This window comes from Lates calcarifer, linkage group LG6 (genome assembly GCF_001640805.2).
Source record: "Lates calcarifer isolate ASB-BC8 linkage group LG6, TLL_Latcal_v3, whole genome shotgun sequence".
NCBI classification, from domain to species: Eukaryota; Metazoa; Chordata; class Actinopteri; family Centropomidae; genus Lates; species Lates calcarifer.
Window position 1 is genome coordinate 16,899,210 of NC_066838.1, and position 22,007 is coordinate 16,921,216.

The 22,007-nt window shown below is 41.7% G+C and overlaps 1 protein-coding gene across 1 annotated transcript in view; it reads left to right on the forward strand.

Moving 5' to 3' along the window:
• The first annotated feature begins 731 nt into the window (after window positions 1-731).
• Window positions 732-22,007, forward strand: part of nkain4 (sodium/potassium transporting ATPase interacting 4) — a 49,787-nt gene continuing 28,511 nt past the window's right edge. Inside the window, exons 1-3 of the mRNA XM_018686033.2 lie at window positions 732-888; window positions 3,412-3,571; window positions 4,956-5,408. Coding sequence (XP_018541549.1) covers window positions 5,355-5,408 — 54 coding nt within the window. The 5' untranslated portion in view covers window positions 732-888; window positions 3,412-3,571; window positions 4,956-5,354. The remainder of the gene's footprint in view (window positions 889-3,411; window positions 3,572-4,955; window positions 5,409-22,007) is intronic.

Below are 22,007 nucleotides of genomic sequence, written 5' to 3' on the forward strand. Positions count from 1 at the left end.
GGCTTTCAAAATAAAACATCATTACCAAATGAAGAGGCATGACTATTCATGTTTGGCAAAAAAAAAAAAAAAAAAAAAAAAAAAAAAAGTCTGTAAAACAATTAAATAAAGAATTAGACCTCAATAACAGCTAAAATTAGGCATAACCCAAAATAGTAAATGACGCAGCCCAGTAAAAACGGAAAGTTTACTGAAGCAGTGTTGCCCATTGCAAAAATATCAGGGGACCCAGAGCAAGTTCAAACACTTGCAGATGCAACTGAGACAAATCTAAACAGTCCTATTTGAATTAAATTAACTCATTGCAACTGCAAATACCAATGACAGTGTACATAAAATAGTATAAATAATAATTTCTGCCTTTTTGGCAAAGGCTATAACTGATATGGATGAAAAGTTTCGAAATAAACAAGAACTTGCTTTATAGAGCAATATATACATGTATACAATAATATAATAATATCACATATGATTGTCTAAAGTCTTTCCGTTAGCTATAGTCCGTTATGTTCTGTAAGATAACTATGCTAACCCAATCCCGCATGAATCACCGAACAGAAATAGATATATGTAAAGCAAACCACGGACACTTCAATCTCTAAACGGTGAGCACTGTTTGCTACGGTTTCCGGGTTGAGGGACATGTCGGTGTGAAACGGTGTGCTACAGGATTTGAGGGACGCTTTCGTTCCACCGTGCTAAAAAGGCAGTGCGCATGCGTAACACGACAAACCGTTCAACGCACCATGTTTCCGGCTAAATAAAGGTTTTGCTAAGTTTTGTTTGGGCTGAACCTATACAGTCTATGGGCTGAATGTGCTCCAGGGATAAAATACCAGAGGAAACTGAACTTACATTCAGCGTGTAGCAAGACAGAAGACTCCAAAGGTATAGGTTGGTCAAGGAGATTTACTTACACTTTAGCCATAACAACACGTTAAGCTAAATGCTAACTCCCGTGCTCAGTGTTTATATTCCCCCAACCGCATAACAAATGCTGATTGTACACTTTTTGAGAAAAAAAGCATATAGCCTAAAAACAACCTATTTGAGAGATGTTGACTATTTAAGGATATTATTTGGCCTCAGTCTTAACCTACATACTATCAAGCTGTCTTGCCCAAAATCTACTTGGTTAAGTCTTGATCCAGTGGCAGATACAGAACCAACAGTGGGGAAGCTTGAGATGGAAGAAATGATTGATATACTAAATATTTTGTTTGGAGAGTCACTTAGTCATTAACAAGTGACTTACACACATGAATCTCACATGTCTCCCAGCCTCCCACCTCACCTTGTTTAGATGCAGTTTCTTGCTCTGCTCCCTTTTTTTTCCTAGTTTAGCTTTTGCATCTACACAGAGAAAAAAGTAAAGTAGAATCTATGAGATGAATACCTTTTACAAAATGCAGTTTCACAGTTGCACCACATGCTGTATTTGTAGTAAGGGAGACTTCAACAAGCGACATATGCTTTTATTTTGAAGGAAACTTACCTAATTTCCTACACTTTCCCGGCTTGTGTCTGGCTTGACACCCCTGTGAAGGCGCCCATTCAATTAAAACCGACCTCACAGACGAGCGCCTTCAAGCGGCCAACGTTAGAATAACATCAGCTGCTCAAAAAATGATTCGGGGGACCAGCATTTCTCCACCAAAGCATAATCCCATTATAAATTATTGACATGCTCCTCATAATAGCCTCTGTATTTATTCTTCATCGCGTCTGGAACTTTCTTCATGGCAAAAAAAGAGAGAGAAAAATCTGATGAGACTCTGCCTCCAAGGGCACATGCATAATCTTAAATTTTTATGAGCATGGACCTAAATAAAGAAAGCATTCATATGCTTGTCGGACAGCCAGTGGTAGCTGTAATTTGCAGCTATGTGGGCTAGTTTGTGTTGATAAATGTACTGCTGAGCTGAAGGGAGCAGCTCATTTTGCTGATGATTTCAGGTTAGGCTATGATGTATTATTTGCCACAGTAGGTGTTAGTCGCACCAGTGCAAAATATCCTGTATTGTTTCTGTTACCCACAGCAGCTCCCCCAGGTGACACATGGTATTTCAGCGTGAATAATGCCATCATTTGTAAGCCTGTGGTATAAGCAAACTTCTGTAGCGCCACAATAATTTGGGGAAATCAAGTCATTCAGGCTGCCGTACTTATAAGAAAGGATTGAGTCCATTTTTGTTTTTTGTTTTTTTCTCTCAGGTCTCCATCAGCCTCTGAGATGATGAATTGGCTGTTGGATAATATTGAAACAGACTTCTCTTGAGTGTATGTCTGCATGAAGAATTTGTACTGGTGTGTTTAAGCGCCAAAATGTGTGAGAAGAGGAACAAAGAAAGAAAGAAAGAGAGAGTGGGGGAAATAGATGCAACAGCCTAAGAAGCTTTCAAAGAGAGAAAAGCCATGTCCTTTTGAGGTCTTTTTTTCTATTGTTGTCCACTATGAACCAGACTCTTGGGTCTCCTCCACAATGCAGGTCCCCTCAGAGCAGAGCACCACTGGCTGTCCTGTCACTTCATGTTAGCGTCTTTGTATAGAACAGCAGCCCCCGAGGGCTTGGACACACTTGTCATGAAAGAAGTGTTCTGGACACGCACCCACACACACACACACACACACACACACACACAGTGAGTCGATAAGGAGGTGTTGGGCAAAAATGGGAACACAAGGAGAACTTCCATCAAGGCTTCTAATAGAACTATAACAGTGACCTTATTTCTGCCTTAGCTCTACTCTCTCAGTCTCCCACCCACCAACCCAAATACACACACACTCATGGCACATATTCAAAAACGATGTTCTCATAAGAAATGCAGCTGTGAATGAGTGAGCTTGATGCATGCAAGACGTGCAGGACAGTCACTTACGTATTCTACGAGCAGCTCTTGCACTTACTGGTTTGGTGTGTAACAGTAAAACATGACAGCTGTTACAAACAAATTGGTTAATACCACTGACTACACACACATGCACACACAAAATTTGCTCCCACATTTAATAATGTGTTAGCCCTGCTGGCGTGTCCCTCTTTGTAAACTCACGTTGTGTAGCCAAGCTTTGTTTGAACCCACACAACTTTGTTTTAGGGAGCTGTAGCTACAATTCAAATATTTCCAAAGACAGCAAATATATTTCCCTGAATTACCCTGAATATCCTGAAATAGAGCCAACAAAATCACTGGTTAAGCATGAACTTTGTTTCCTGGCCTTAAAAATAGTAAATTGACCCAGAAAAAGAAAGAAAGGAAGAAAGCAAACCAACTCATAGTCCACTTATTACCTTTTTCTGAAGCTGTATCAGACAGTCTTCCTCCATACCGTTGACATACAAGCTCAGCAACTGTCATGATTTCATCAGTTGCATTTTTAGGACTTTTTGTCTTTCTTGGTTCACAGGTAGGGAGTTGACCTTGAAGACAACTGCACAGACTCCATCAGTTGATGAAGACAGTGTGATAAGTTCCTGGAAAAGCTAGCAAGTGGACCTTGAGTCAGGATTGTTTTGCCAAAAAGAATGTAGCCCATATACAGTAAAACATCGACAAGTCTTCAAAAGGTAAATGTTTTATCATACATCATATGCACTGTCATAGATCTGTAGTATATGCACAACATTTCTATGCCTAGAAAAATGCCTACGAGGAAAACATGACAAACTATTAATCATCAGTAGACTTAAATCTAGACAGATGCAAGTGGGGGATGTTTGGATGAGCCACTAGTGAGATGCTCAGGCTTCAAATTGATCATGATGCTTATTTTTTCAGTTTATGAGACCTCATGATGAAAGAAAAGCTTTTTTCTTTTACAAAAAAAGTTCCAGATTCATGGCTGCTCACCGGCTTCCATAAATACCCCAAGGATATTTTTGGCGAGGGGGGCGGGGGGCTCCTCCTGGACGCAGGTGGGCAGGACGGCGTGGGACGGCAGAGAAGAGAGAGGAGGGAAGAGCGGTATGCTTTAAAGGGGCAGAGCGGAGGAGTGTGTGATGAAATGAGATGTGAAGTGTTCCCTCAGTCAGCCTGCAGACATGTAAAACATTTATCAAGCTGGTGAGGAGAGAGGTGGGACCTGCCTCCATACACTCTGAGAAAAGAAGAGGAGGAGGGTGACTGAGAGAGTTGCTTTTAGGATCTTTTCTATTATAAATCATACCAGAGTGGGCAAATGGAGAGTCAAACAAAAGGCCTGTGTGGAGAAAGAGAGGCAGGGCAAGGAGGAGGGAGGAGGGGAAGCAGAGGGGTCCAAAAGTAAAGAGTGGAAGTTGTGTGTGCAAAAACTTGGATTAAAATAGTGAAAATAATAATAATAAACCAGGAAAGTGCCTCACTGAGATTTAACATGTCTTTAACAGGAACGTCCAGGATAATGGGAGTTTGTGAGAATTTGAATTGTTTTAATTAATATTGTAGCAACTCAAGCCTTAATATGTTTAAATGTGGGAGGAAACATTTCGATGCAATATGTGGAAAATTACATAGCTAACTAAACTAAGGCTTTGGCTTCCATTTTGAATGATGACCCTGTGGTATAATGTGCGGTGCAGTGCTTTTTTTTTTTTTTTTTTTTTTTTTTTTTGTGCACGATGATGAGTGTGGTCTCATCATGTCGACACAAGATGGCGCCCGTTCTCCATCACCACCAGCAGCAGAATAGTATTAGTTAATTTAACCCGGTGCCCCTCCTCAATACGCTGATTAAAAAAAAAAAATCATTTTATGTCAAAACGAGACGTCATTATTGATTGTTAACACTAATATGAATCTTTAACAAATATCTGTTCAAAATTGACGTTATAACCTAATATGTAAATCTAATTGGCACACCCATTTTAATTGGCTCACTAAAACTGTTTGGTCGCCATGACAATAGATTGATAGCCTCTGTTACAACGTTTTGAATTAACACGCGTGCGCTTCTTCTTGTCTGCTACACCACAGACAGCTTTCAGGAACCAGTTGACGCCCTCAGTCAGCTCCATCCCAGCCCCCGGTTGACTGCCCCACCACCACTCCCCCTCCCACTCCCCTCCTCCTTTTTACACACACCGGCTCCCAAACCATCCACCCAGCCAGTCACCTCAAGTGCGACCGGCCGGCTGGAGCGCAGGCGAACAAACAGAGCCAGACCAGAGAGACCCTGCTCGGCGCGCGGTGGGGCTTTTTCTTTTTGGGGGGTTTCAGCAAAAGAGACGCCGGAGCAGAGGAGAAGAATGGGACGCCGGTGCTTGGATCAGGACTGAGTCTGGTCGTCTGGTCGGCACATTCAAAGATACTCCGACCCGTTTTCCAAGTCCTCTTTTTCTCCCAGCTCAGAGTCACGTTTTCACTGCTGACACAATGGGCTGCTGCAGCGGACGATGCACTCTCATCTTTATCTGCACTTTACAGTTGGTGAGTTGACCCACACTTCTCTACTTGTTGTTTTACAAGTTTTAACAATGCTGGAAAAAGCCTTAATGTCACAGTACATTTTGGGATTGATACGCATTTAAACGTCTGTTTTAACTGGGTCGTAGTCTGTGCCATGTTCTGCTAGAGTCCGAGTGCCACATGTTGAAAACTGACTGGACATGTTATAGAAATATCAGTACATCCTAAAAGTTCTACAACTATAAGTACCAGAGGCAAACTACAAACACATTATGTTTTTCTCTGTTTTCTGTTCCACTCGTGATATCTGTTTGACTAAAAATCATAACCAGTGTTATTCCATAATGGCAGCGCTGTTTATTCCTTTGCCTGATCCATGAGGAAAATTCACTGCTGTGACAGAAAACATATGGCGTTTGGAAGTCAGCTCCTCTCAGCACTGTCAGCCTCAAGTACTGACACAGTGATGGACAGTATTGGGGTAACTATGCTGTGTGATGCGTGATAAAAGTGCATCAGCAAATATATGGATTTTGCTCTTTTGAATATAGTAATGGCGAACTACTCAATTACAGTGTGACCTGAAGTCACCATGATGTAGTTCTGTATGAGGCATCAGCCTTTAGCGCAAAGCCTGTGTCTGTATTCCAGATTAATATTCATTGCTTTGTGATGTAAAGCATCCAAGACGACTGCCAAGTCCTCTCTGATGTTAATATTTGAGAAATTTTTCCGTCAAGAGCTTAAACCAGCTAAATATTGAGAGTTGTTGATCCACAAAAAATCAGTGGATGCAGAGACTTATAGCTTGTTGGAGCATTTCCGTTTCTGATCAGTGAAGTGTGGGCTGTGACATTTTACTGATGGTAACTGTGCAGCCTCAGATGATGCTTCCCATCGACTCGCAGGCCAGCTTGCCTTTGCCACTATCCCTGAGTAGAGTTTTACTTGACGGGGTGTGACAGTGTTATTTATGACGGTATTAAAACCGAGCTTGCTCACACTGTAAGCCCCCCTCGAGTAAATGCTACTTTTTAACAGCTAAGGGAGCAATAAAATCCTCTCCAGACAAAGAGTCAAATGGGAAAGTTGTGATATGTTGTAACATATGTGAGGGGAGCTGAAAACAAAGAAAAATGGAGCACATAACACAAGGAAAGCACATGATGGCAAGTGGCAGTTGGTAAGAAACCCAAGTTTTATACCACTCACTGAGGAAAAACATGTAGCTTATTTCATAATATTGTGTTCCCAGCTGAGAAAATGTTTCTGCAATGCTCCACAGGTTTCATGCTGCTGCTTAGGTAGGAACATTCTGTCTCAAGTTTATACGCTTAGAAATATAAGAAGCTGTTAATCTGGGTTTGAAATGTGCCTGAGTTGAGAAAAAAAATGAAGACAAGTGTTGGTTGCAGTTCTTTCTCCCTGTCATTTGAATGAATTCCCACCACCTCCGTCCTTGGTTCCCCGCTGCTGTTTCCCCACTTCATCTTCGAAATTAATAGAGCCAGTGTGTGTTTGTGTGTAACACTTGTGTATCTTTCAGGTTGCAGCTCTGTAAAAGCATGAGATAGCGAGGAATAGGGAACTCTGAAGTCTATTCACTTTAGGTCACAAAGGTCTTGGTACTGCTCCCTTATTAAAATTGTGAATCGCTCCCTGATGACAAACATACACACACACATACACACACATGCACGAACACAAACACAGAGGACTGTGAACCCACCTTGAGGGACACACCTGTTTTCCCTTCCCAGACTTCGGACCTTTTTGCCTCATTAGAGAGAAGGAGGTCGACATGGTTAAGAGGTTTATAAAGCTGTCAGCGGGCTGCCTAAAAAGTCCCAGAAGACTCCTGGAAACAGCTTTATTTTCCCCTGGCACTATTTCTGGATGACCTGACACTTCCTGTCTGCCGAAACACACACTCACACACATACACACCTGCACACTTCTGATGAGTTTAACCAGCAAAAGGGGGGTTGCATTAAACCCTACAAGACCTTTGGAAAGGTCACCAGGTTGCAGGCATCTGTGTGTGTTTATGTGCGTGTGTATGCGTGCATGTTCACATGAATATACATGTGCGCATGAGTGTGGAGCAGCACAAGGGCCCCCCACACCCACACTCTCCCCTGGCTGGAACCTATGCATTGACAATGAGCCAGGTTATTCCCAGTCCATTACAGGGTAAAACTACCATTAACAAAACAACATACTCTGCTCCTCAGATGTAAAAATAGCCCTTGTGAACCGCTGTGTGTGCTAATTAGCCAGGCAGAGTGCTTTGATCAAACCTCTTTTGGCATCTCGGCCATCCCCTAATTGAATTGTGGTGCGCTTTCCTCATCAACAGGCTGAGCGGAGGGACTCATCTCTCTGGGACAGAAGGCAACAGATAATGAGCCTGTATTGATCGAAACGCCTCTGTTCCCTCTTCGCTCTGCAGCCTAACTGTTCCAGACAGTAGGGCTGGATGGTTGTCAGAACCCCGATCAGCCCCAGAGAATGGCAAAGCGTTGGCAGGAAGCCCCGTCTGTCTAATGATTTGTTTGTACTTCGAGACACAAGCAAGCTCGTTTATTTTTTTTATTTTTTTATTTATTTTTTTTCATCTCAACGGGTTGGTTGTTCGGGGTGTTGACCTAAAGCTGACCTGGCGTGGATGCGTTTCGGTTGGTTCCGATACGGGACGCAGTCCAGACATATTGTGAATATATTGTCCGCGAGGAAGGGGGACACTGTCGTGAATGGAGCTGACGGTTAATGCAGCTCTGCGGACAGTGGGTGATTGATGCAAGAGGCCTCTTTGTTGGTCGCCGTGGTTTTTTTCAGGACAGGGCAGACGGGCAGACACACGCATCACACACACACATAATCACACTGAACAAGGGTAATGAGCTCACAACTGAACATTGACCCTGAAAATGCCTGGCTGTAACCGCACTGACGGATGCAACCTCACAGACAGAGACACTATTTCATGCATCCCTCCTCACACCCACACAGACACAGCTGCGTTTTGTGTGGGTCTAGTGCTGGGTAAAGATGATAGCTTTTTTATGATTGGAGGAAGCTTAGCTCTGTGGGCCTCTGACAAGATGTGAGGACTGAAGTAAGGAGCTGGAAGGGGTTTTTTTTGATCACAGGCAAAGAGAAGAAAAAGGTGTCCATGTTGTCACAGTGAATGGCTTGATTTGTGCCTGTGTAGAACAAAGTGCTGTCAAGTCAGTGACCCCCCCAGTTCAAAGGCAGTGGAGATGTGCATCTTCACCCTCAAAAGCAACTGTCAGATTACCCACAAGAGGTACGTGAGTGTGCATGTGTGTAATATCTTGCATCACACTGCCCACTTTTCCACCACTCTTTTGATGACATAGCTAGACTTTGTAGTGTATGCTTCAGAGAAGAAGACCGGGTTCAACAAAAGTGCTTCCAAGAAAGTTTTAGCAGCGAAGCAGAGCGACCTCATCCTTAAGAGTGTTATCTCTGAAGGCGCGACATTATCCCTTGGCAGGCATCACGTCATCTCCCACACATTACAAAGGATTTAGGCTGTTTTTTTTTTTCTCTCCATTTTTTTATTTTTCCACTGCTTCCACAGCTAACTCATTTGCTTTATGGGAGCGCTAACATTCAAATTCCCTCATTGAATATTCATGAGCTCAGAGATGCTGGGTGTCTATCAACATCCTGTCTCTCCCACCTCACCAATATACATGCACATGTGCGCTGACAGACGCGCACACACGCACATAGACACACACACGCAAGGTCTTGGCCCACAGCTTTGATATTTATGCATCACGCAGCTGTAATTAAGAATAATTACAGCGACTGGGGCAAATTGCATGGCAATAAAACATTGTATGCTATCAGGCCAGAAGACATGGGTGTGAGAGTTACTGCTACTGTATAATCCAGTTCCAGCAGTGATGTATCAAAACCTGGTAACTAGTGAATTATGAAAGCTGTTCTTGGCAAGAGCTAGAGGATTTCAATTTTACCAGCTACAGATGCTACAGACATCTGCTTTTTTTTTGGTGGGCGCTTTGTTGAGTGTATGTATGTGTAACTTCTTTAGAGCGTCTGTGTGAGCATGGAGTCTAGTGTGATCAATGATAATGAACTGTATTTCCTTGGCACTGCCAGGTTGATGGAGGAGATAGGCCAGCGGGAATAGAGTGGATGGTCACAGCTCTTTTATCTCTCTGTTTCTTTCCCTTCGTCTTTGCCTCCCTGGGCCTGCTATTAAGTTTTCATAAAGCCTCTCTGGACTGTGATTCATATCACTGTGAGTAGAAACCCTTTTTATTTATTTATTTATTTTTTTACTATTTGCTTTGGCTTGCACAGATGGCAGCCGAATAAGACAACATCCTTGTCTGAATTATCCATGCAGAAACAAAGTGTGGTGTCCATGTGTGTTGGGCTCCCCATACACTACATGTATTCACCAAATGCCAACAGATACCAACAGCAATGCATTTCCTGGCTTCTCTGTCAGTTTCTTATTTGGGAACATAGATTTAAATGGAGCTGTATCAGTATGCGCTTAGGTTTTTGTAAGACAATCATCACGACTAACATACAGCTCATGCACACTGATGAACGTGTTCACCAGATGTGGACTGAGTCCATACATCTATTAAGCCCTAGGTGACACATTGTTGTGAGCATTGATCAACACTATGAAGCAGAGTTTTAGCTTAAACTACCCTCACAAGCCTTCTTGACTAAATATAAATGCAAGAGCAATCAAAGCAACAAAAATACTAGTCCTCTTATGTCCTAGATTGGGAGCCACATATATTACTTCAGGTCCCCATGCCTTGGGGACCTGAAGTAACAACCATGTTGTTGATTCTGATAAAGTCTGCTGGCTGAAATGGTTCGGCAGCTTACAACATTGAGGGGCACAATCATTGATAGAAATTGTTAGTCATTTGGACCCTAGTTGGATTTGGTCGTTGTAAGTTGCTGATAAGGCAGTTAAAACCGCAGGAGTATTGATTAACGGCTGTTCAGACAATGACAAAAACCAGTCAACCACAGCTAAAAAAGTTTGTCTGCAAGTTCATCTCTTCAGGGCAAAATATAGAATCAGGTATTTTTTTAAAGAAGCTACGTGCCCTTAAAGGTGGGTTCACATGGTGGCCTATTTGTTTTCTCTCCAGAGATGTTGTGAAAGTGGGAGATGGAGGGCAGAAGGTTCTTAACAGTATGTGATCGCGGGCCAGAGAAGCTCCAGTAGTTCATGTGGTTTCAGAAATGAAGGTCTTAACCCCATCTCACATTGTCTTTGGCCCATATTCTTTTCTTTCTGAAGGTCACGCAGGTCGCCGTAATTAGGTATAGTATGTGTTTGTGTGTGGTGTGTGTGTGTGTGTGTGTGTGTGTGTGTGTGTGCGCACTGCCCTCGAGCTGTCAAATGGACCCCCGGTGTTCAATGCTGATTGTGGTCTTGACCTAGACTGTGTTGATTGCTATGCCTGAACAGCCCTCATCCACAGAAGAGTGGACCCTGACAGGTCCTGCCTGGCCTTAGCTGCAAGTGCCAGCCCCATCAAAGAAAGGCGATTAAACAACAGCCTATAGTGTTTGCGAAAGTGTGTGCGTGTGTGTGTGTGTTGTAGGTCACGAGGCAAGGTGACTGCATAATAAATTCACACTCAATGCTCAGAGTTTTGGATCTCCCCCCAGTGTGTCATCATCTCACCTGAGAGCGTAATGCAACCTGGTTACTCAAGCGCAGACTCCGCTTGAATGTGTAATGACTGGTCATGCTCCGCCTTTAACGTGTATCCTTTGTGAAAACACAATGAGGCTTCACTTAATCTCCATTTTCCACATTTTCTTTTACTCCCCCCTTTTCCCCTGTTTTCTCCCCCGTTTCCTCCCCCTGCTGGGATCCCAGGTTGGAATATGTTTGAATTATTGATTACCATCTGATTTATCAGCTAGGCCAGAGCCACTGGAGATTTGGGGAGGTGAGGGGGGAAGAGATGCAGATAGAAAGGTAGAGAGAAACAGAGAGAAAGGGAGGGGGATGGGTGGTGATTCGACCTCTCACTCTGGGCCAATTATGAGCATGACCCTAGAGACCTGAGATCTCTATGCTTAGCTTTTCCCTTTTCCCCTCTCTTTCGTTTTCTTTCCATCTCCCTCCTGCTTTCTGGTGCACTGTTACCACGGAAACCTTTACATATACAATAAGATGCTGAAGAGCCTGCAGGAAATTTCAAGAAGAAGAAAAACACCAACCTGTCAAAAGGAAACATGGGAATGTATGATGCAAATCTGAGTTAGCGTGCTGAGGAGTGAAGACGAGCGCTGGTAGACGACCTCAGGAGGGTTGGGCTGCGAATACATCCTGCTCTCAGGACAACTGTCACTCTAAAGATAGCTCCACTTACATATATAGCCTTTAACCTCACCGCAGAAACGACCCACCCAAAATGCTAAACAACAACCAGTCAGATGCAGCTGAGTGGTTCACTCGCCACCAACTTTATCTGAAATCTGTTTATTCTATACCTGTGTCTGAGGTTACTTGTTAAACAGAGATGAAAGCAGCCAGGATTTTATGCTAATTAAGAAGAGGTGCTGACCTTCCTGTTGTTTCTCAACTGTCCCCCAGAGTTTGGAGTCGCTGCCTTTGCTGCGCGCATGCTGGTTTATAATAATATGTGTATTCTTGGAAAAACCATTTCCTCTTTGCCTGTGGTGGCCCCTTTTACAACTATTCACCATTTTAATGTCTTCAATTTAACAGACCATTAATTATGTGGTTAAAGCGAAAACCTTGGGCTGGCAAATGCGAGCGTGTGCGCATGTACTCTCCCATGCACAGGCCGCGTGTGTGTCTGTGTGTGTTCCACATCAGTGACACTGCAATATTAAGCTATAATGGAGATAAAACTCGAACTATTTGCAAGCCCATTTCTCTCTTTCCATTCCAATGGTTCCAGCGGTGTCATTTGTTATAGTGTGGCATCGAATAAATTGCTTTGGGAGCACCACAGCTGGGATGACTATCTTGACAGATCGCACTCAGTTGAACGGCTGCAAAGCATATTCATCTCACTCAAATCCTCCCCACTGTTTTTGGCATTCATTTCTTGTTTTACAAGCAGCTGATGACTTCACGGATGTTTTTGCTCTAATTGTGTTGTGTGATCAAACGGTTGGACAGCAGGGATGCACACAGCATAACTTTACTCTACTGGTGGATGAAAGATTAAGAGTGATGGTATTATGATGAAAAGAGCAACATTACTGACTCAATTATGGAAAGCGGAGCTGGAGGGCACAAACTGCTGACAGCTGTTTGCCGTTCTTGACTGCGTATTCTTGATGAGAATTTCCTCTGTCGCAGCTAAATTGCCTACTTGTTAATTGGGGCAAAACCTAAACAGCTTTTTGTTAGATCTGGGACATGGTGAGACAGAAAGCGAGTGGGGATTGGCTGGTTTAAGCTGCTCTCATTTCGTCACTTTTCTTCCATCCTATCCATTGTTGGTGTGTCTGGGGTTTTATCCATCGCTGTATTCTTGTCTTGCTTTTCTCCGGCTCCTCTGAGAAATCAAAGTGTCTGTGAGAACGCATGTGTTCTTTTGTGTCTCCGTATTTGCAGATGAGCATTCGTTAGCATTACCTGATACACCCTATTTACAAGTATCACCGCATGATGCAATCTGGTGTCTCATCTCACATTTTCCACGTGACACACACACACAACAAACAGTGAGTTTTGGAGCCACAAGCAGAGGAGACAAAACCCTCACAAGTGACATTAATCCCTCAGGCTGAGGCTGAAATTATAACATCCAGTGCTGCTGCATTCCTCTTCAAGTAGATGCAGCAAAAGTCTAAATTAGTCTCTAATAATCCAAACATTGCTGCCACCTTTGCAGATAAACTTAAAAAGAAACATTTGGCTGACGGCTGAGTGGAGGAAAAGAGATAAAAGGGAGGAAGAGAGACCGAGCAAAATGAGCGTTATGAGAGATACCAGGCATGTGAGGAAGGATGTTTGCTGTCACAGTGTATGAATTTGGGTCATATCTCAGTGAACCTTGCTTCATCATCAAGCCAGCTTGTTGATTTTTTTGTGCTGAAATCTCTCTAAATGCTGCCTGGTCAGTTTTGTGCAGGCTGGTGTAACCCAGAATAAAAGTAAGAATGAAAGCATGCAGTTACTGGCAGATGTGGGTCAGGTTAACCGTTAAAATTTTATTTTATTTGTAGCTAAAGATTAGGTATGGAGATTAACACATAAACAGCTTTTAAAGCTCCTGAAAATGTGGCTTGAAATCTTAAGTATGTCTCCAAAACATTAAATAATTGAATAATCATGACTAAATATTCAACAATTAAAATCATTATGCATTATTGATTAAAAGTTTAAGACTCAAAAACTCTGCTGATCTGTTTCACTGGGACTGTGTGGTTGTAGTTTGACCAAACCACTCGAGAACTGTCAACAAATGTTCCTAAATCCTGATTGGTGCTCATTATATTTTCCCACTGCCTTTAAACCAGTGAGACAAGCACAGAGGGAGAGAAAGGGGGGGTGGGGGGATCTCTCATGTGAAACAACCAAAACTGTTCAAACTTCAGCAGAAAAGAGTGTTTATAAAGGAACTAATCACTCAGACTAAGAATATGATTGAGAACAAACAATACACTTTCAGGGAATTTGTGGAAAGCTCTTTTACACATGTAGTCATTAATCTCTCTGATCTTTATCCTCTAATTAACGCTTGTTACATGGGCAAGCCAAATCATAGCTCAACTGTGGTGCACTTATTGATCTACTTAATAGGCAGTTGCAATGATATTTACTTCATGTACATCCTAATGAGTGTGTCTGAACACATGTGGAACACACAGTTTTACCAAGAGGATAACTTAAATTTGAGATTTCATTTTATTTTCAAACGAAATAAAATGAGTAAGACTGAGTACTCTGAGGCCAGATGATGTAATGTGCTGACTCGTTTGCGTCTCATCAACTATTTTGGACCTTTGATGATGATGTTGCTAATAACATTGTGTCCCAGTAAACCATGACAGTGAGACAGCGACCCAGCATACACACAATACCAGGACCATGAAACCAAAGTAGCTCCTATGACGTGTCAAAATCTCCTTTGTGTAAAAAGGCTTGTGGCTTTTTTATGTGATGATATAAATGTAACATTAATTAGTTTTCTTTAGCTCGCAGATTAAAAATGTGTAATCTTTACACATTGTGGTGTTAAAGTGTAATGCAGACAGACACCTATCCATGTGCATAATTTCTAGTTGAGGGGCTAATTGCAAAACCTCATTTGCAAAGCACTCAGCAGCAAAAGCATCCAGGCTTAGCCCCACAATGATGTATTTCTTCACTTTGATTTATTAATTAAGCCTTTTTAGCATCCTGTCATACATTGCATGCTCTACCCACCCCTCACCTAAACCAGGGCTACTCCAGACAATATCCAGAACCGATTTTCCAGACATCTTCATATACCATATATTAGGATAGTAATTTTGTATTTTAAAGTATTGGTTTTTGTCTGCATTCAGGATTTACTGTCATCTGAGGGAAATCACACATAATGTTCACTTGAAAGAGTTTCCAGAGTGGATGAAAAGTCTTGAAAGCAAACTAAGTAAACAGGAGAAAAAAGCAAAGTAGAAGAGATGAAGAATGATGAAACTGGGTAGCAGATGGGGAGATAGAAAGGAGATCAGACTGTCTTAGACAACTTTAACCGCTAACAAGGCCAGTGGACAGATCAGGCGTGGCGAGGACATGGACAGAGAAGGGAGAGAACTTCATTTGACTGAACTGATTAAGCTCAAATGAACTTAACTCAGCTGCCCCCAACTGTATTGAACTGAACTGAAATGATTATGTGCTAAGTTCAGAGGATGTTTTATAGCTTAAACCTTATAGTGAGTTCAACATACAGAGAGAACATTACAACACAGGGCAGACAACAGAAGTGGAAAGTTTTAAGTACTGTAGTTTGTCCATTGTCCAGAGGGAGACTCAGTTCAAAGCACTGGCTTTAACATGTTTCTTTCAGTGGGACGGATTTGTGTGTTGTTTGTTTCCAATAGCGCTGAGAGATTAGCATGTTATTAGCACTAAGAGCACTGGAAGTTTGACACATTTCTTCTTACATAAAGAGCAGCTCTTTGATTCATATAGGCTTTAAGTAGTTCACTTGGCAAAACTCAGAGCTACGGCAAGCACTTCACTCAGTGTCTGTTTAGAACGACTACCTAAAACAAGTACCACTTAGTGAAGTACAAAGGGACTAGCTGCTGTGCGTTTCACCGTGCAGACCATATTTCAAACAGTGAAGAAGAAAGTGGCTTATGAAAGCACCCCACCTCTTAATCCCTGTCTCAGCTCTGGTAGACCAGGCACCACCAAGGGCTATCTATCTATCCAACTCTCCATGTTCCGAATGAAAGCCACACACACACAGACACACACACCCAATCACACACATGCTGAGATGGGCACCATTAGTTACACAAGGACCAGGCAGGCACCAGAGTATAATGACTTTACCCAGGCGAGAGGTGAAAAATTGGATTGGAGAAAGTTTTTGAGAAGTACTTTACTGCCCGCTGGGAGTCACAGAGTAAAGACAAGCCAGGGCAAAGCATGCCACATTTTTTAAAAAAAGCCAGCCAGCCTCTGATTCATAGGTTGTCTCTGTTACTGTCTGTCTCTTTATTTAGATTTGGAATAGAACAGCTTTTTGAGTCAGTCCTTGGAGTATTTTTGTGGCCCGCAAATATCTTTCCCTGTTGTTTAATCCAGTAGCAAATTAGGCTTATTAATGTGGCAGTAGTATTCTCTATAAAATGCCAGTGAGACACATTCTGTTCCCATTAAGTGTAGTTAGAGCAGTGGTTTCCAAATGTTTTGGCTTCGACACAGATTACTTTCTGTATATCTAACTGGTCTTCACAGATCCAAAATGTTGTGATATAATAATTAAAATAATTTGTTTATTATATATAAAAGGTTAGCAATGGGCACTTCACAAAACACAGAGTACATCAAAAAAGAAAAATGGGAAATGAACATTATAATTGAAGACTCTACATGGAAGGACATATGGACAGGCTGCCATAAGGGAATAAGTAGTCAACTGTGGAAAGAGTTTGACTGGAAGGTAAAGATCAGATTTTTTAATACCCCTTCTATTATCTCTTCATATGTGAAAAACCCTAATGTGGCACTGTGTTGGCGAAAATGCGGAAGTATTGGCAACACCACACACATTTCTGGGACTGTCCAGTACTGCAAAGATTCTGGGATGATATTAAAAAGGAAATCGATACTATTTTGGGGATGGATGTCACTCTGGAACCAATGTTGTTTTTGTTGGGAGTCATACCCAAAGATATATATAATACAGATCAACGATATGCACTGAGGATTCTCTTACTAGTAGCGAAGAAAATGATTACTGTGAACTGGAGAGAGGTAAAACCACCAACCATAGGTCAATGGATCCAGAGACTGAAAAATGTATATATAATGGAATGAATGATGGACACTTTCATGCAAAGATGGACTTGTATTTCAAGGTACCTGGGTGTACAATAGATGGGATGATGTGATGGAGTACTGTTGGAGGCTCTTCTTTGGAAAATTCTGCTCAGCTACCGTCTATAGATATTTGCTCTTCTACCTGTCATTGTCAGTGCTTTTACTATTATTAATATTATAACTGTACATTTTTGTCTGCTAGTATGCGCTATATTTACTTATCCTGTTTTAATATATTATTTTTACGCATTAATATACCTCTGTACCTTAATCTAATTATATATATATATGTGTATACATGTGTTTGAAGGTATGTGTATACAAGAATGTGTAGGATGATGTATTGATGTATGTGTGTCTTATTACTTTTTTATTATTATTTTTAAATCTAGTTAATCATTTTATTAATTCATTTATTTTATCCATTTCTACTCTTATTATTTATTCTTATTTTAATTTCCCCCCTGCTTCTCTCCCCTTTTAATTTATCTATTCATTTTATTATTTATTTACTTATTTACTATGTCAGGAAATGTTTTGTAAATGTTTAAAATGTTTAAATAAAAAGTTCCAAAAAAGTAATAATAATTTCTTTATATCTGTTTATATTTATAGAAATGATTGAGTCCCCTTATGTCCTTCTGCACCAACCTTAAAATGTGTTTGTTGCCAGCTGGTCAGTAGACAGACAGAAGACTGACACTTGTGTACATTCAGGTATAAGACATATTGATGCACAGATCCAAAACCTGTGGCGAGTAAACTAGGACTTATTTAAAGTATAATTTGGACCATGTCCGACTTGTTGCTCAGGGGTTAGTGAGCCTGTGACGAAATAATATTTCTGCAGATTTTCATCACTTTTTCCAAAGGCTGACTCTCTCCTTCTCCGTTCCTTCTGTATTTGTTTGCTTGAATTACTTGAAGAAGTAAAATTATCACACAATTCATAAGAATAATGCTACTCAGAGGAAAGTCAGCATGAAACAAACTGGATTTCATGTAGCAGAGATATTTGTCTGTTTTCTTATCATGCTAACCATCTCCCGACCTCCCTGACTTGTGTTTTGTTCCCCCCCAGGGGCGATTTCAACACCCAAACTGGTAACCACTAATTTACACGGCTATGCAAGCACTCATAGAAGTGGAGTTACTACTAGGTAATTTCCATGTACGTGAGGGAGATAAAAACAACTGTTGTATGTCAAAGCGACATAAGCAGAGAGACAGTAAGAAAGAAAAACCATGAATCAGAGGCTGGCTAGCTTTTTATAATGTGCCATGCTTTGCCCTGGCTTGTTTTTACTCCCAGTGACTCCCGACAGGCTGTAAAGTCTCTCCCTCAGTTAGAGGGTGAAATCGGCATGAAACAGAGGTGGTAATTTGGATGTTGCATACAAATTGCTTCACTGAATCTTATCATTTTGTCAGGCTTGATCTCGTTGGCTAATGTCTTTGAATGGTTGAGATAAAAACAACGCATTAGCGAAGCCACTGAGATAAAAAAAAAGAAACACAGTAGTAAGAATTCTCTGTAATTCAACCCTCACGTCTCCTGGCACTCCTCAATGTCGTCCTTATGCTCGACCGTGTGAGTCAGAGTTATATGCTTGAACACAGAGGAGACTGACTCATGCACCCTAAAGTCATACAGAACGGACACACACACACAAATGCACACGCATACACACGCAGACATAGACCTGCTTTTCAAAGCCGCAGATCCTGATGACACATTCGGTAACATGTTATCAGAGGACATTTCACGGAGTGCACACACACAGAGAGAGAGAGAGAAACACACTGATGTGATTTATAGTATCTGGAGGCTAAGGCAGAGAGCTGTGGAAATGAGAGGGGTCACCGGTCACCTCCGTCCTCTTGCTGGGGGGTGGGAGGTGGTGGTGTCGTCAGGTCCCCTCTGACTTTCACACCTCATCAGAAGTGTGCCCTGCTGCTGCTACTACCACTACACATCACTAACTTATGACAGCATGGTCCAGTTATTAATCATATGCAACCGTCATGCCAGCCCCGCTGCATGTCGGCGTTGCTGCTGTGACTTAAGCATCCGACTGGGATTTCTAACAAACTGTTTTTCCTGCATTTCAGTCACTTATCTCGAGCACACACGCACATCCTAATTAGCTCTCAAACGATGCAGATCAAACATTTTTTTCTCTCTCAGACACGTTCACTCTGATCCTCTCATCACCCTTTTATCTGTAGCTCACTTCCCTCTCCTCTTCATGGCATGTTAAAGAAGGTGGCAATGATTGAAATGGTTTGGGGCTTTGATATTCTCAATTTGGACGTCGACAAGAGGAATGATTATGGTGTAAGGCTGTGTCCGCTTCTGTGTTCTTCATTGCTCTGTTCTTGTTTTGCTTGTTCATCCACACCTCTAGGAACTGAGCAAAAATACTGCACACTTACTAACATCATTTAATGGAAGTGGCAGGATTGAGGTCTACGATCCTTCTTAATAATCTGTTATGACGTGGCCGAAGGGGAGAGTAATTGGTGGTTTCTGAGAGCTGGGAATAGAAATATAAAAAAAAGGAGTATTAAAAGAGAGTGAGAGAGAATAATGGAGCAGACAAAGGGCAGTAGTGGAGGTGCGAGAGGGGCTTGTTGCATCCTGCTGTCATACCCACCCCCTAATTGCTTAGTATTTATGGTGGGAGGAGTGGTATGTGTGGGCACCATGCTTCTCCACATGTACACACCCAAAACCAAAATACACACTAAGAGGTTCCGTCACCCCAGTGGGAGTCATTTATGCACGCAGGAGGTCGGTGGGAGGCTTTTACGGGCCGTTATGTAGCCGGCTCACTGTTCCTGGAAGAGCATTGGTATCTTTTGATCAAATTCTACCCCACTCTCCAGTAACCGGCTTCCTATGAATTGTGGGCTAATTGTGCAGGATGGGGTTATGTGATTGTGTGTGTGTGTGTCTGTGTGTGCACGCGCTTGCATGTGATTCTGGGGTGGGCTGAGACCTTTCTATCCTTGATTGATTGTTGTCATCTTGGTGGATTATTGAGTTAGCAGTGAACGTGATAGGCTTACTACAGCATCTTGAAGGAAAGAAAACATGCGCGCACTCATACACACACGTCCCTCATGCCTATACACTTCTTTAATTCAATGACTGGTGGAAATATTTCAGGGGAAAGGTCTATGGCCATGTGTAATGAACACATCAAGCGATCTAAAGTATGTGTGTTGGATGGATGAAGGTTCATGCTCATTAACATGACTATTGGCCTGCACTGGGAGCAGCAGTCCACGTAGGATCGCATGTGTGCAGAGGATATAGTGTGTTTCTTTATATGTGAGCAGAGTATAGAGGAAAGGAGACATATGATACTGCCAAAGATTTTAAACCTCGAAATTGTCTTCGTTTTCAAAAAAAAAAAAAAACAAAACACAAATCCAATCTACATTCATGCTAAAAATGTTATTTTGCTGATTAGGTATCCCACAAAATTCTTTTAGTCTTTTTATTACTGCAATGTCAAAATTGTAAGTGAGACCCAGAGGGTATTTGCATTCAGCCAAATAGAATAAAAGCTGTTTAACAGATTTTGCAGAGCCTTTGGAACACTTTTTTTCCCACCAGGATTACCAGAGACATTCTGAACTCCCAGCTCCACTATCTTCAACAGAGGAAGATAAATGCTATCCTATCTGCTTTCTGTAATCGTGTGGAGGAAGCCACAGTTTAACAGACCGTAGCTGGACAGATGGAAATAGGAGGTCAAATATACAGTATAATGTATGTTATTTTTAGCTAACTATGTAGGCGTTGTTCACTGTCTGCCAAGTTTACTGTTTTTAATTACCATAAGCAGGGGCAGACATCGGTTGCAAGGCCTCATGATCCTACTGTTCTCACCTTTTTCTGTCTGTTTATCTTTATAATCAGAGCTTGTTGTATCAAATCTCATCGTGCACATTTGTACATCTGAATTGATGATCTGTCTATCTGTCAGCTAAAAGCAATCTGGCCAATCTCCTCTGACCTCTTTCACGTTCTCTGTCTCATGTTTCCCATCCACGGAACCAGAACAAAAATACTAAAACCAGCAAACAATCATGCCTCAGACAAAGTCACTGAGACCACTTTTTTTCCTCCATTCTGATGTTTGATGTGGACCTGAAGCTGACCTGTATCTGCACGATTTTATGCACTGCCTCCACATGATTGGCTGATTGGATAATTGCATGAATAAGCAGCTGTCCGGGTATTCCTAACAGTGCTTGGTGAATGTACAGTGCATAAAAAACATATTAACAGCATTAAAATACAATTAAAGATGATGGAATAGGTAGATTAAAAAGCTTTAAGATGTTTGACACTGACATCATAGAAGTAAGAATAAAAAGGCGAGTCATAACATGTTAAAAGAATTTACAAAAATTGCATGGCAGGTGTTTATAGGCTCCTGCTTCTCTCCACACCTCATACAGTCTGAACTTTTGGTATTGTCAGTGCTGCAGTGTTTGATGGCCTAAGGCAGTGGCAGACAGTATGGATGGAGAGACACTCAGCTAAATATGGAGGTGCTAATCCATTCTGAGCCTTACATACCAGTAATGAAATTTTAAAATCAATTCTAAAAGGAGGGGGCTGATGTAAAGATACTAAAATAGGTATAATGTGTTCTCTTCTACTTGTTTACCTGCCAGCAGCAAGCTGAAGCTAAGTCACCGATTTCTTTTTTCTTTCTTCTTCTTTTTTTTTTTTTTTTATTTTTTGGTAATCCGGTTAAAAGAACATTGCAGTCGTCCACATGAGAAAACACCAACGCACAAACTGGTTTCTTTACATCGGGAAAAGTAATGCGTCGTCTCCGTCTTACTTTCCTTAAAGTTTCCAGTATAGTAAAGTTTCAGTGGACCTGCTTGCTGTTTATTGCTTTGGCTGTTACTGATGTTAATGTCCACCTCTAATCTACCAAAGAAATACTCATTAGTAGCAGTGATCAGGTGTAAAATTACCTTTTGTAACTAATTGGACACATGACTTGTTCTAATTAACA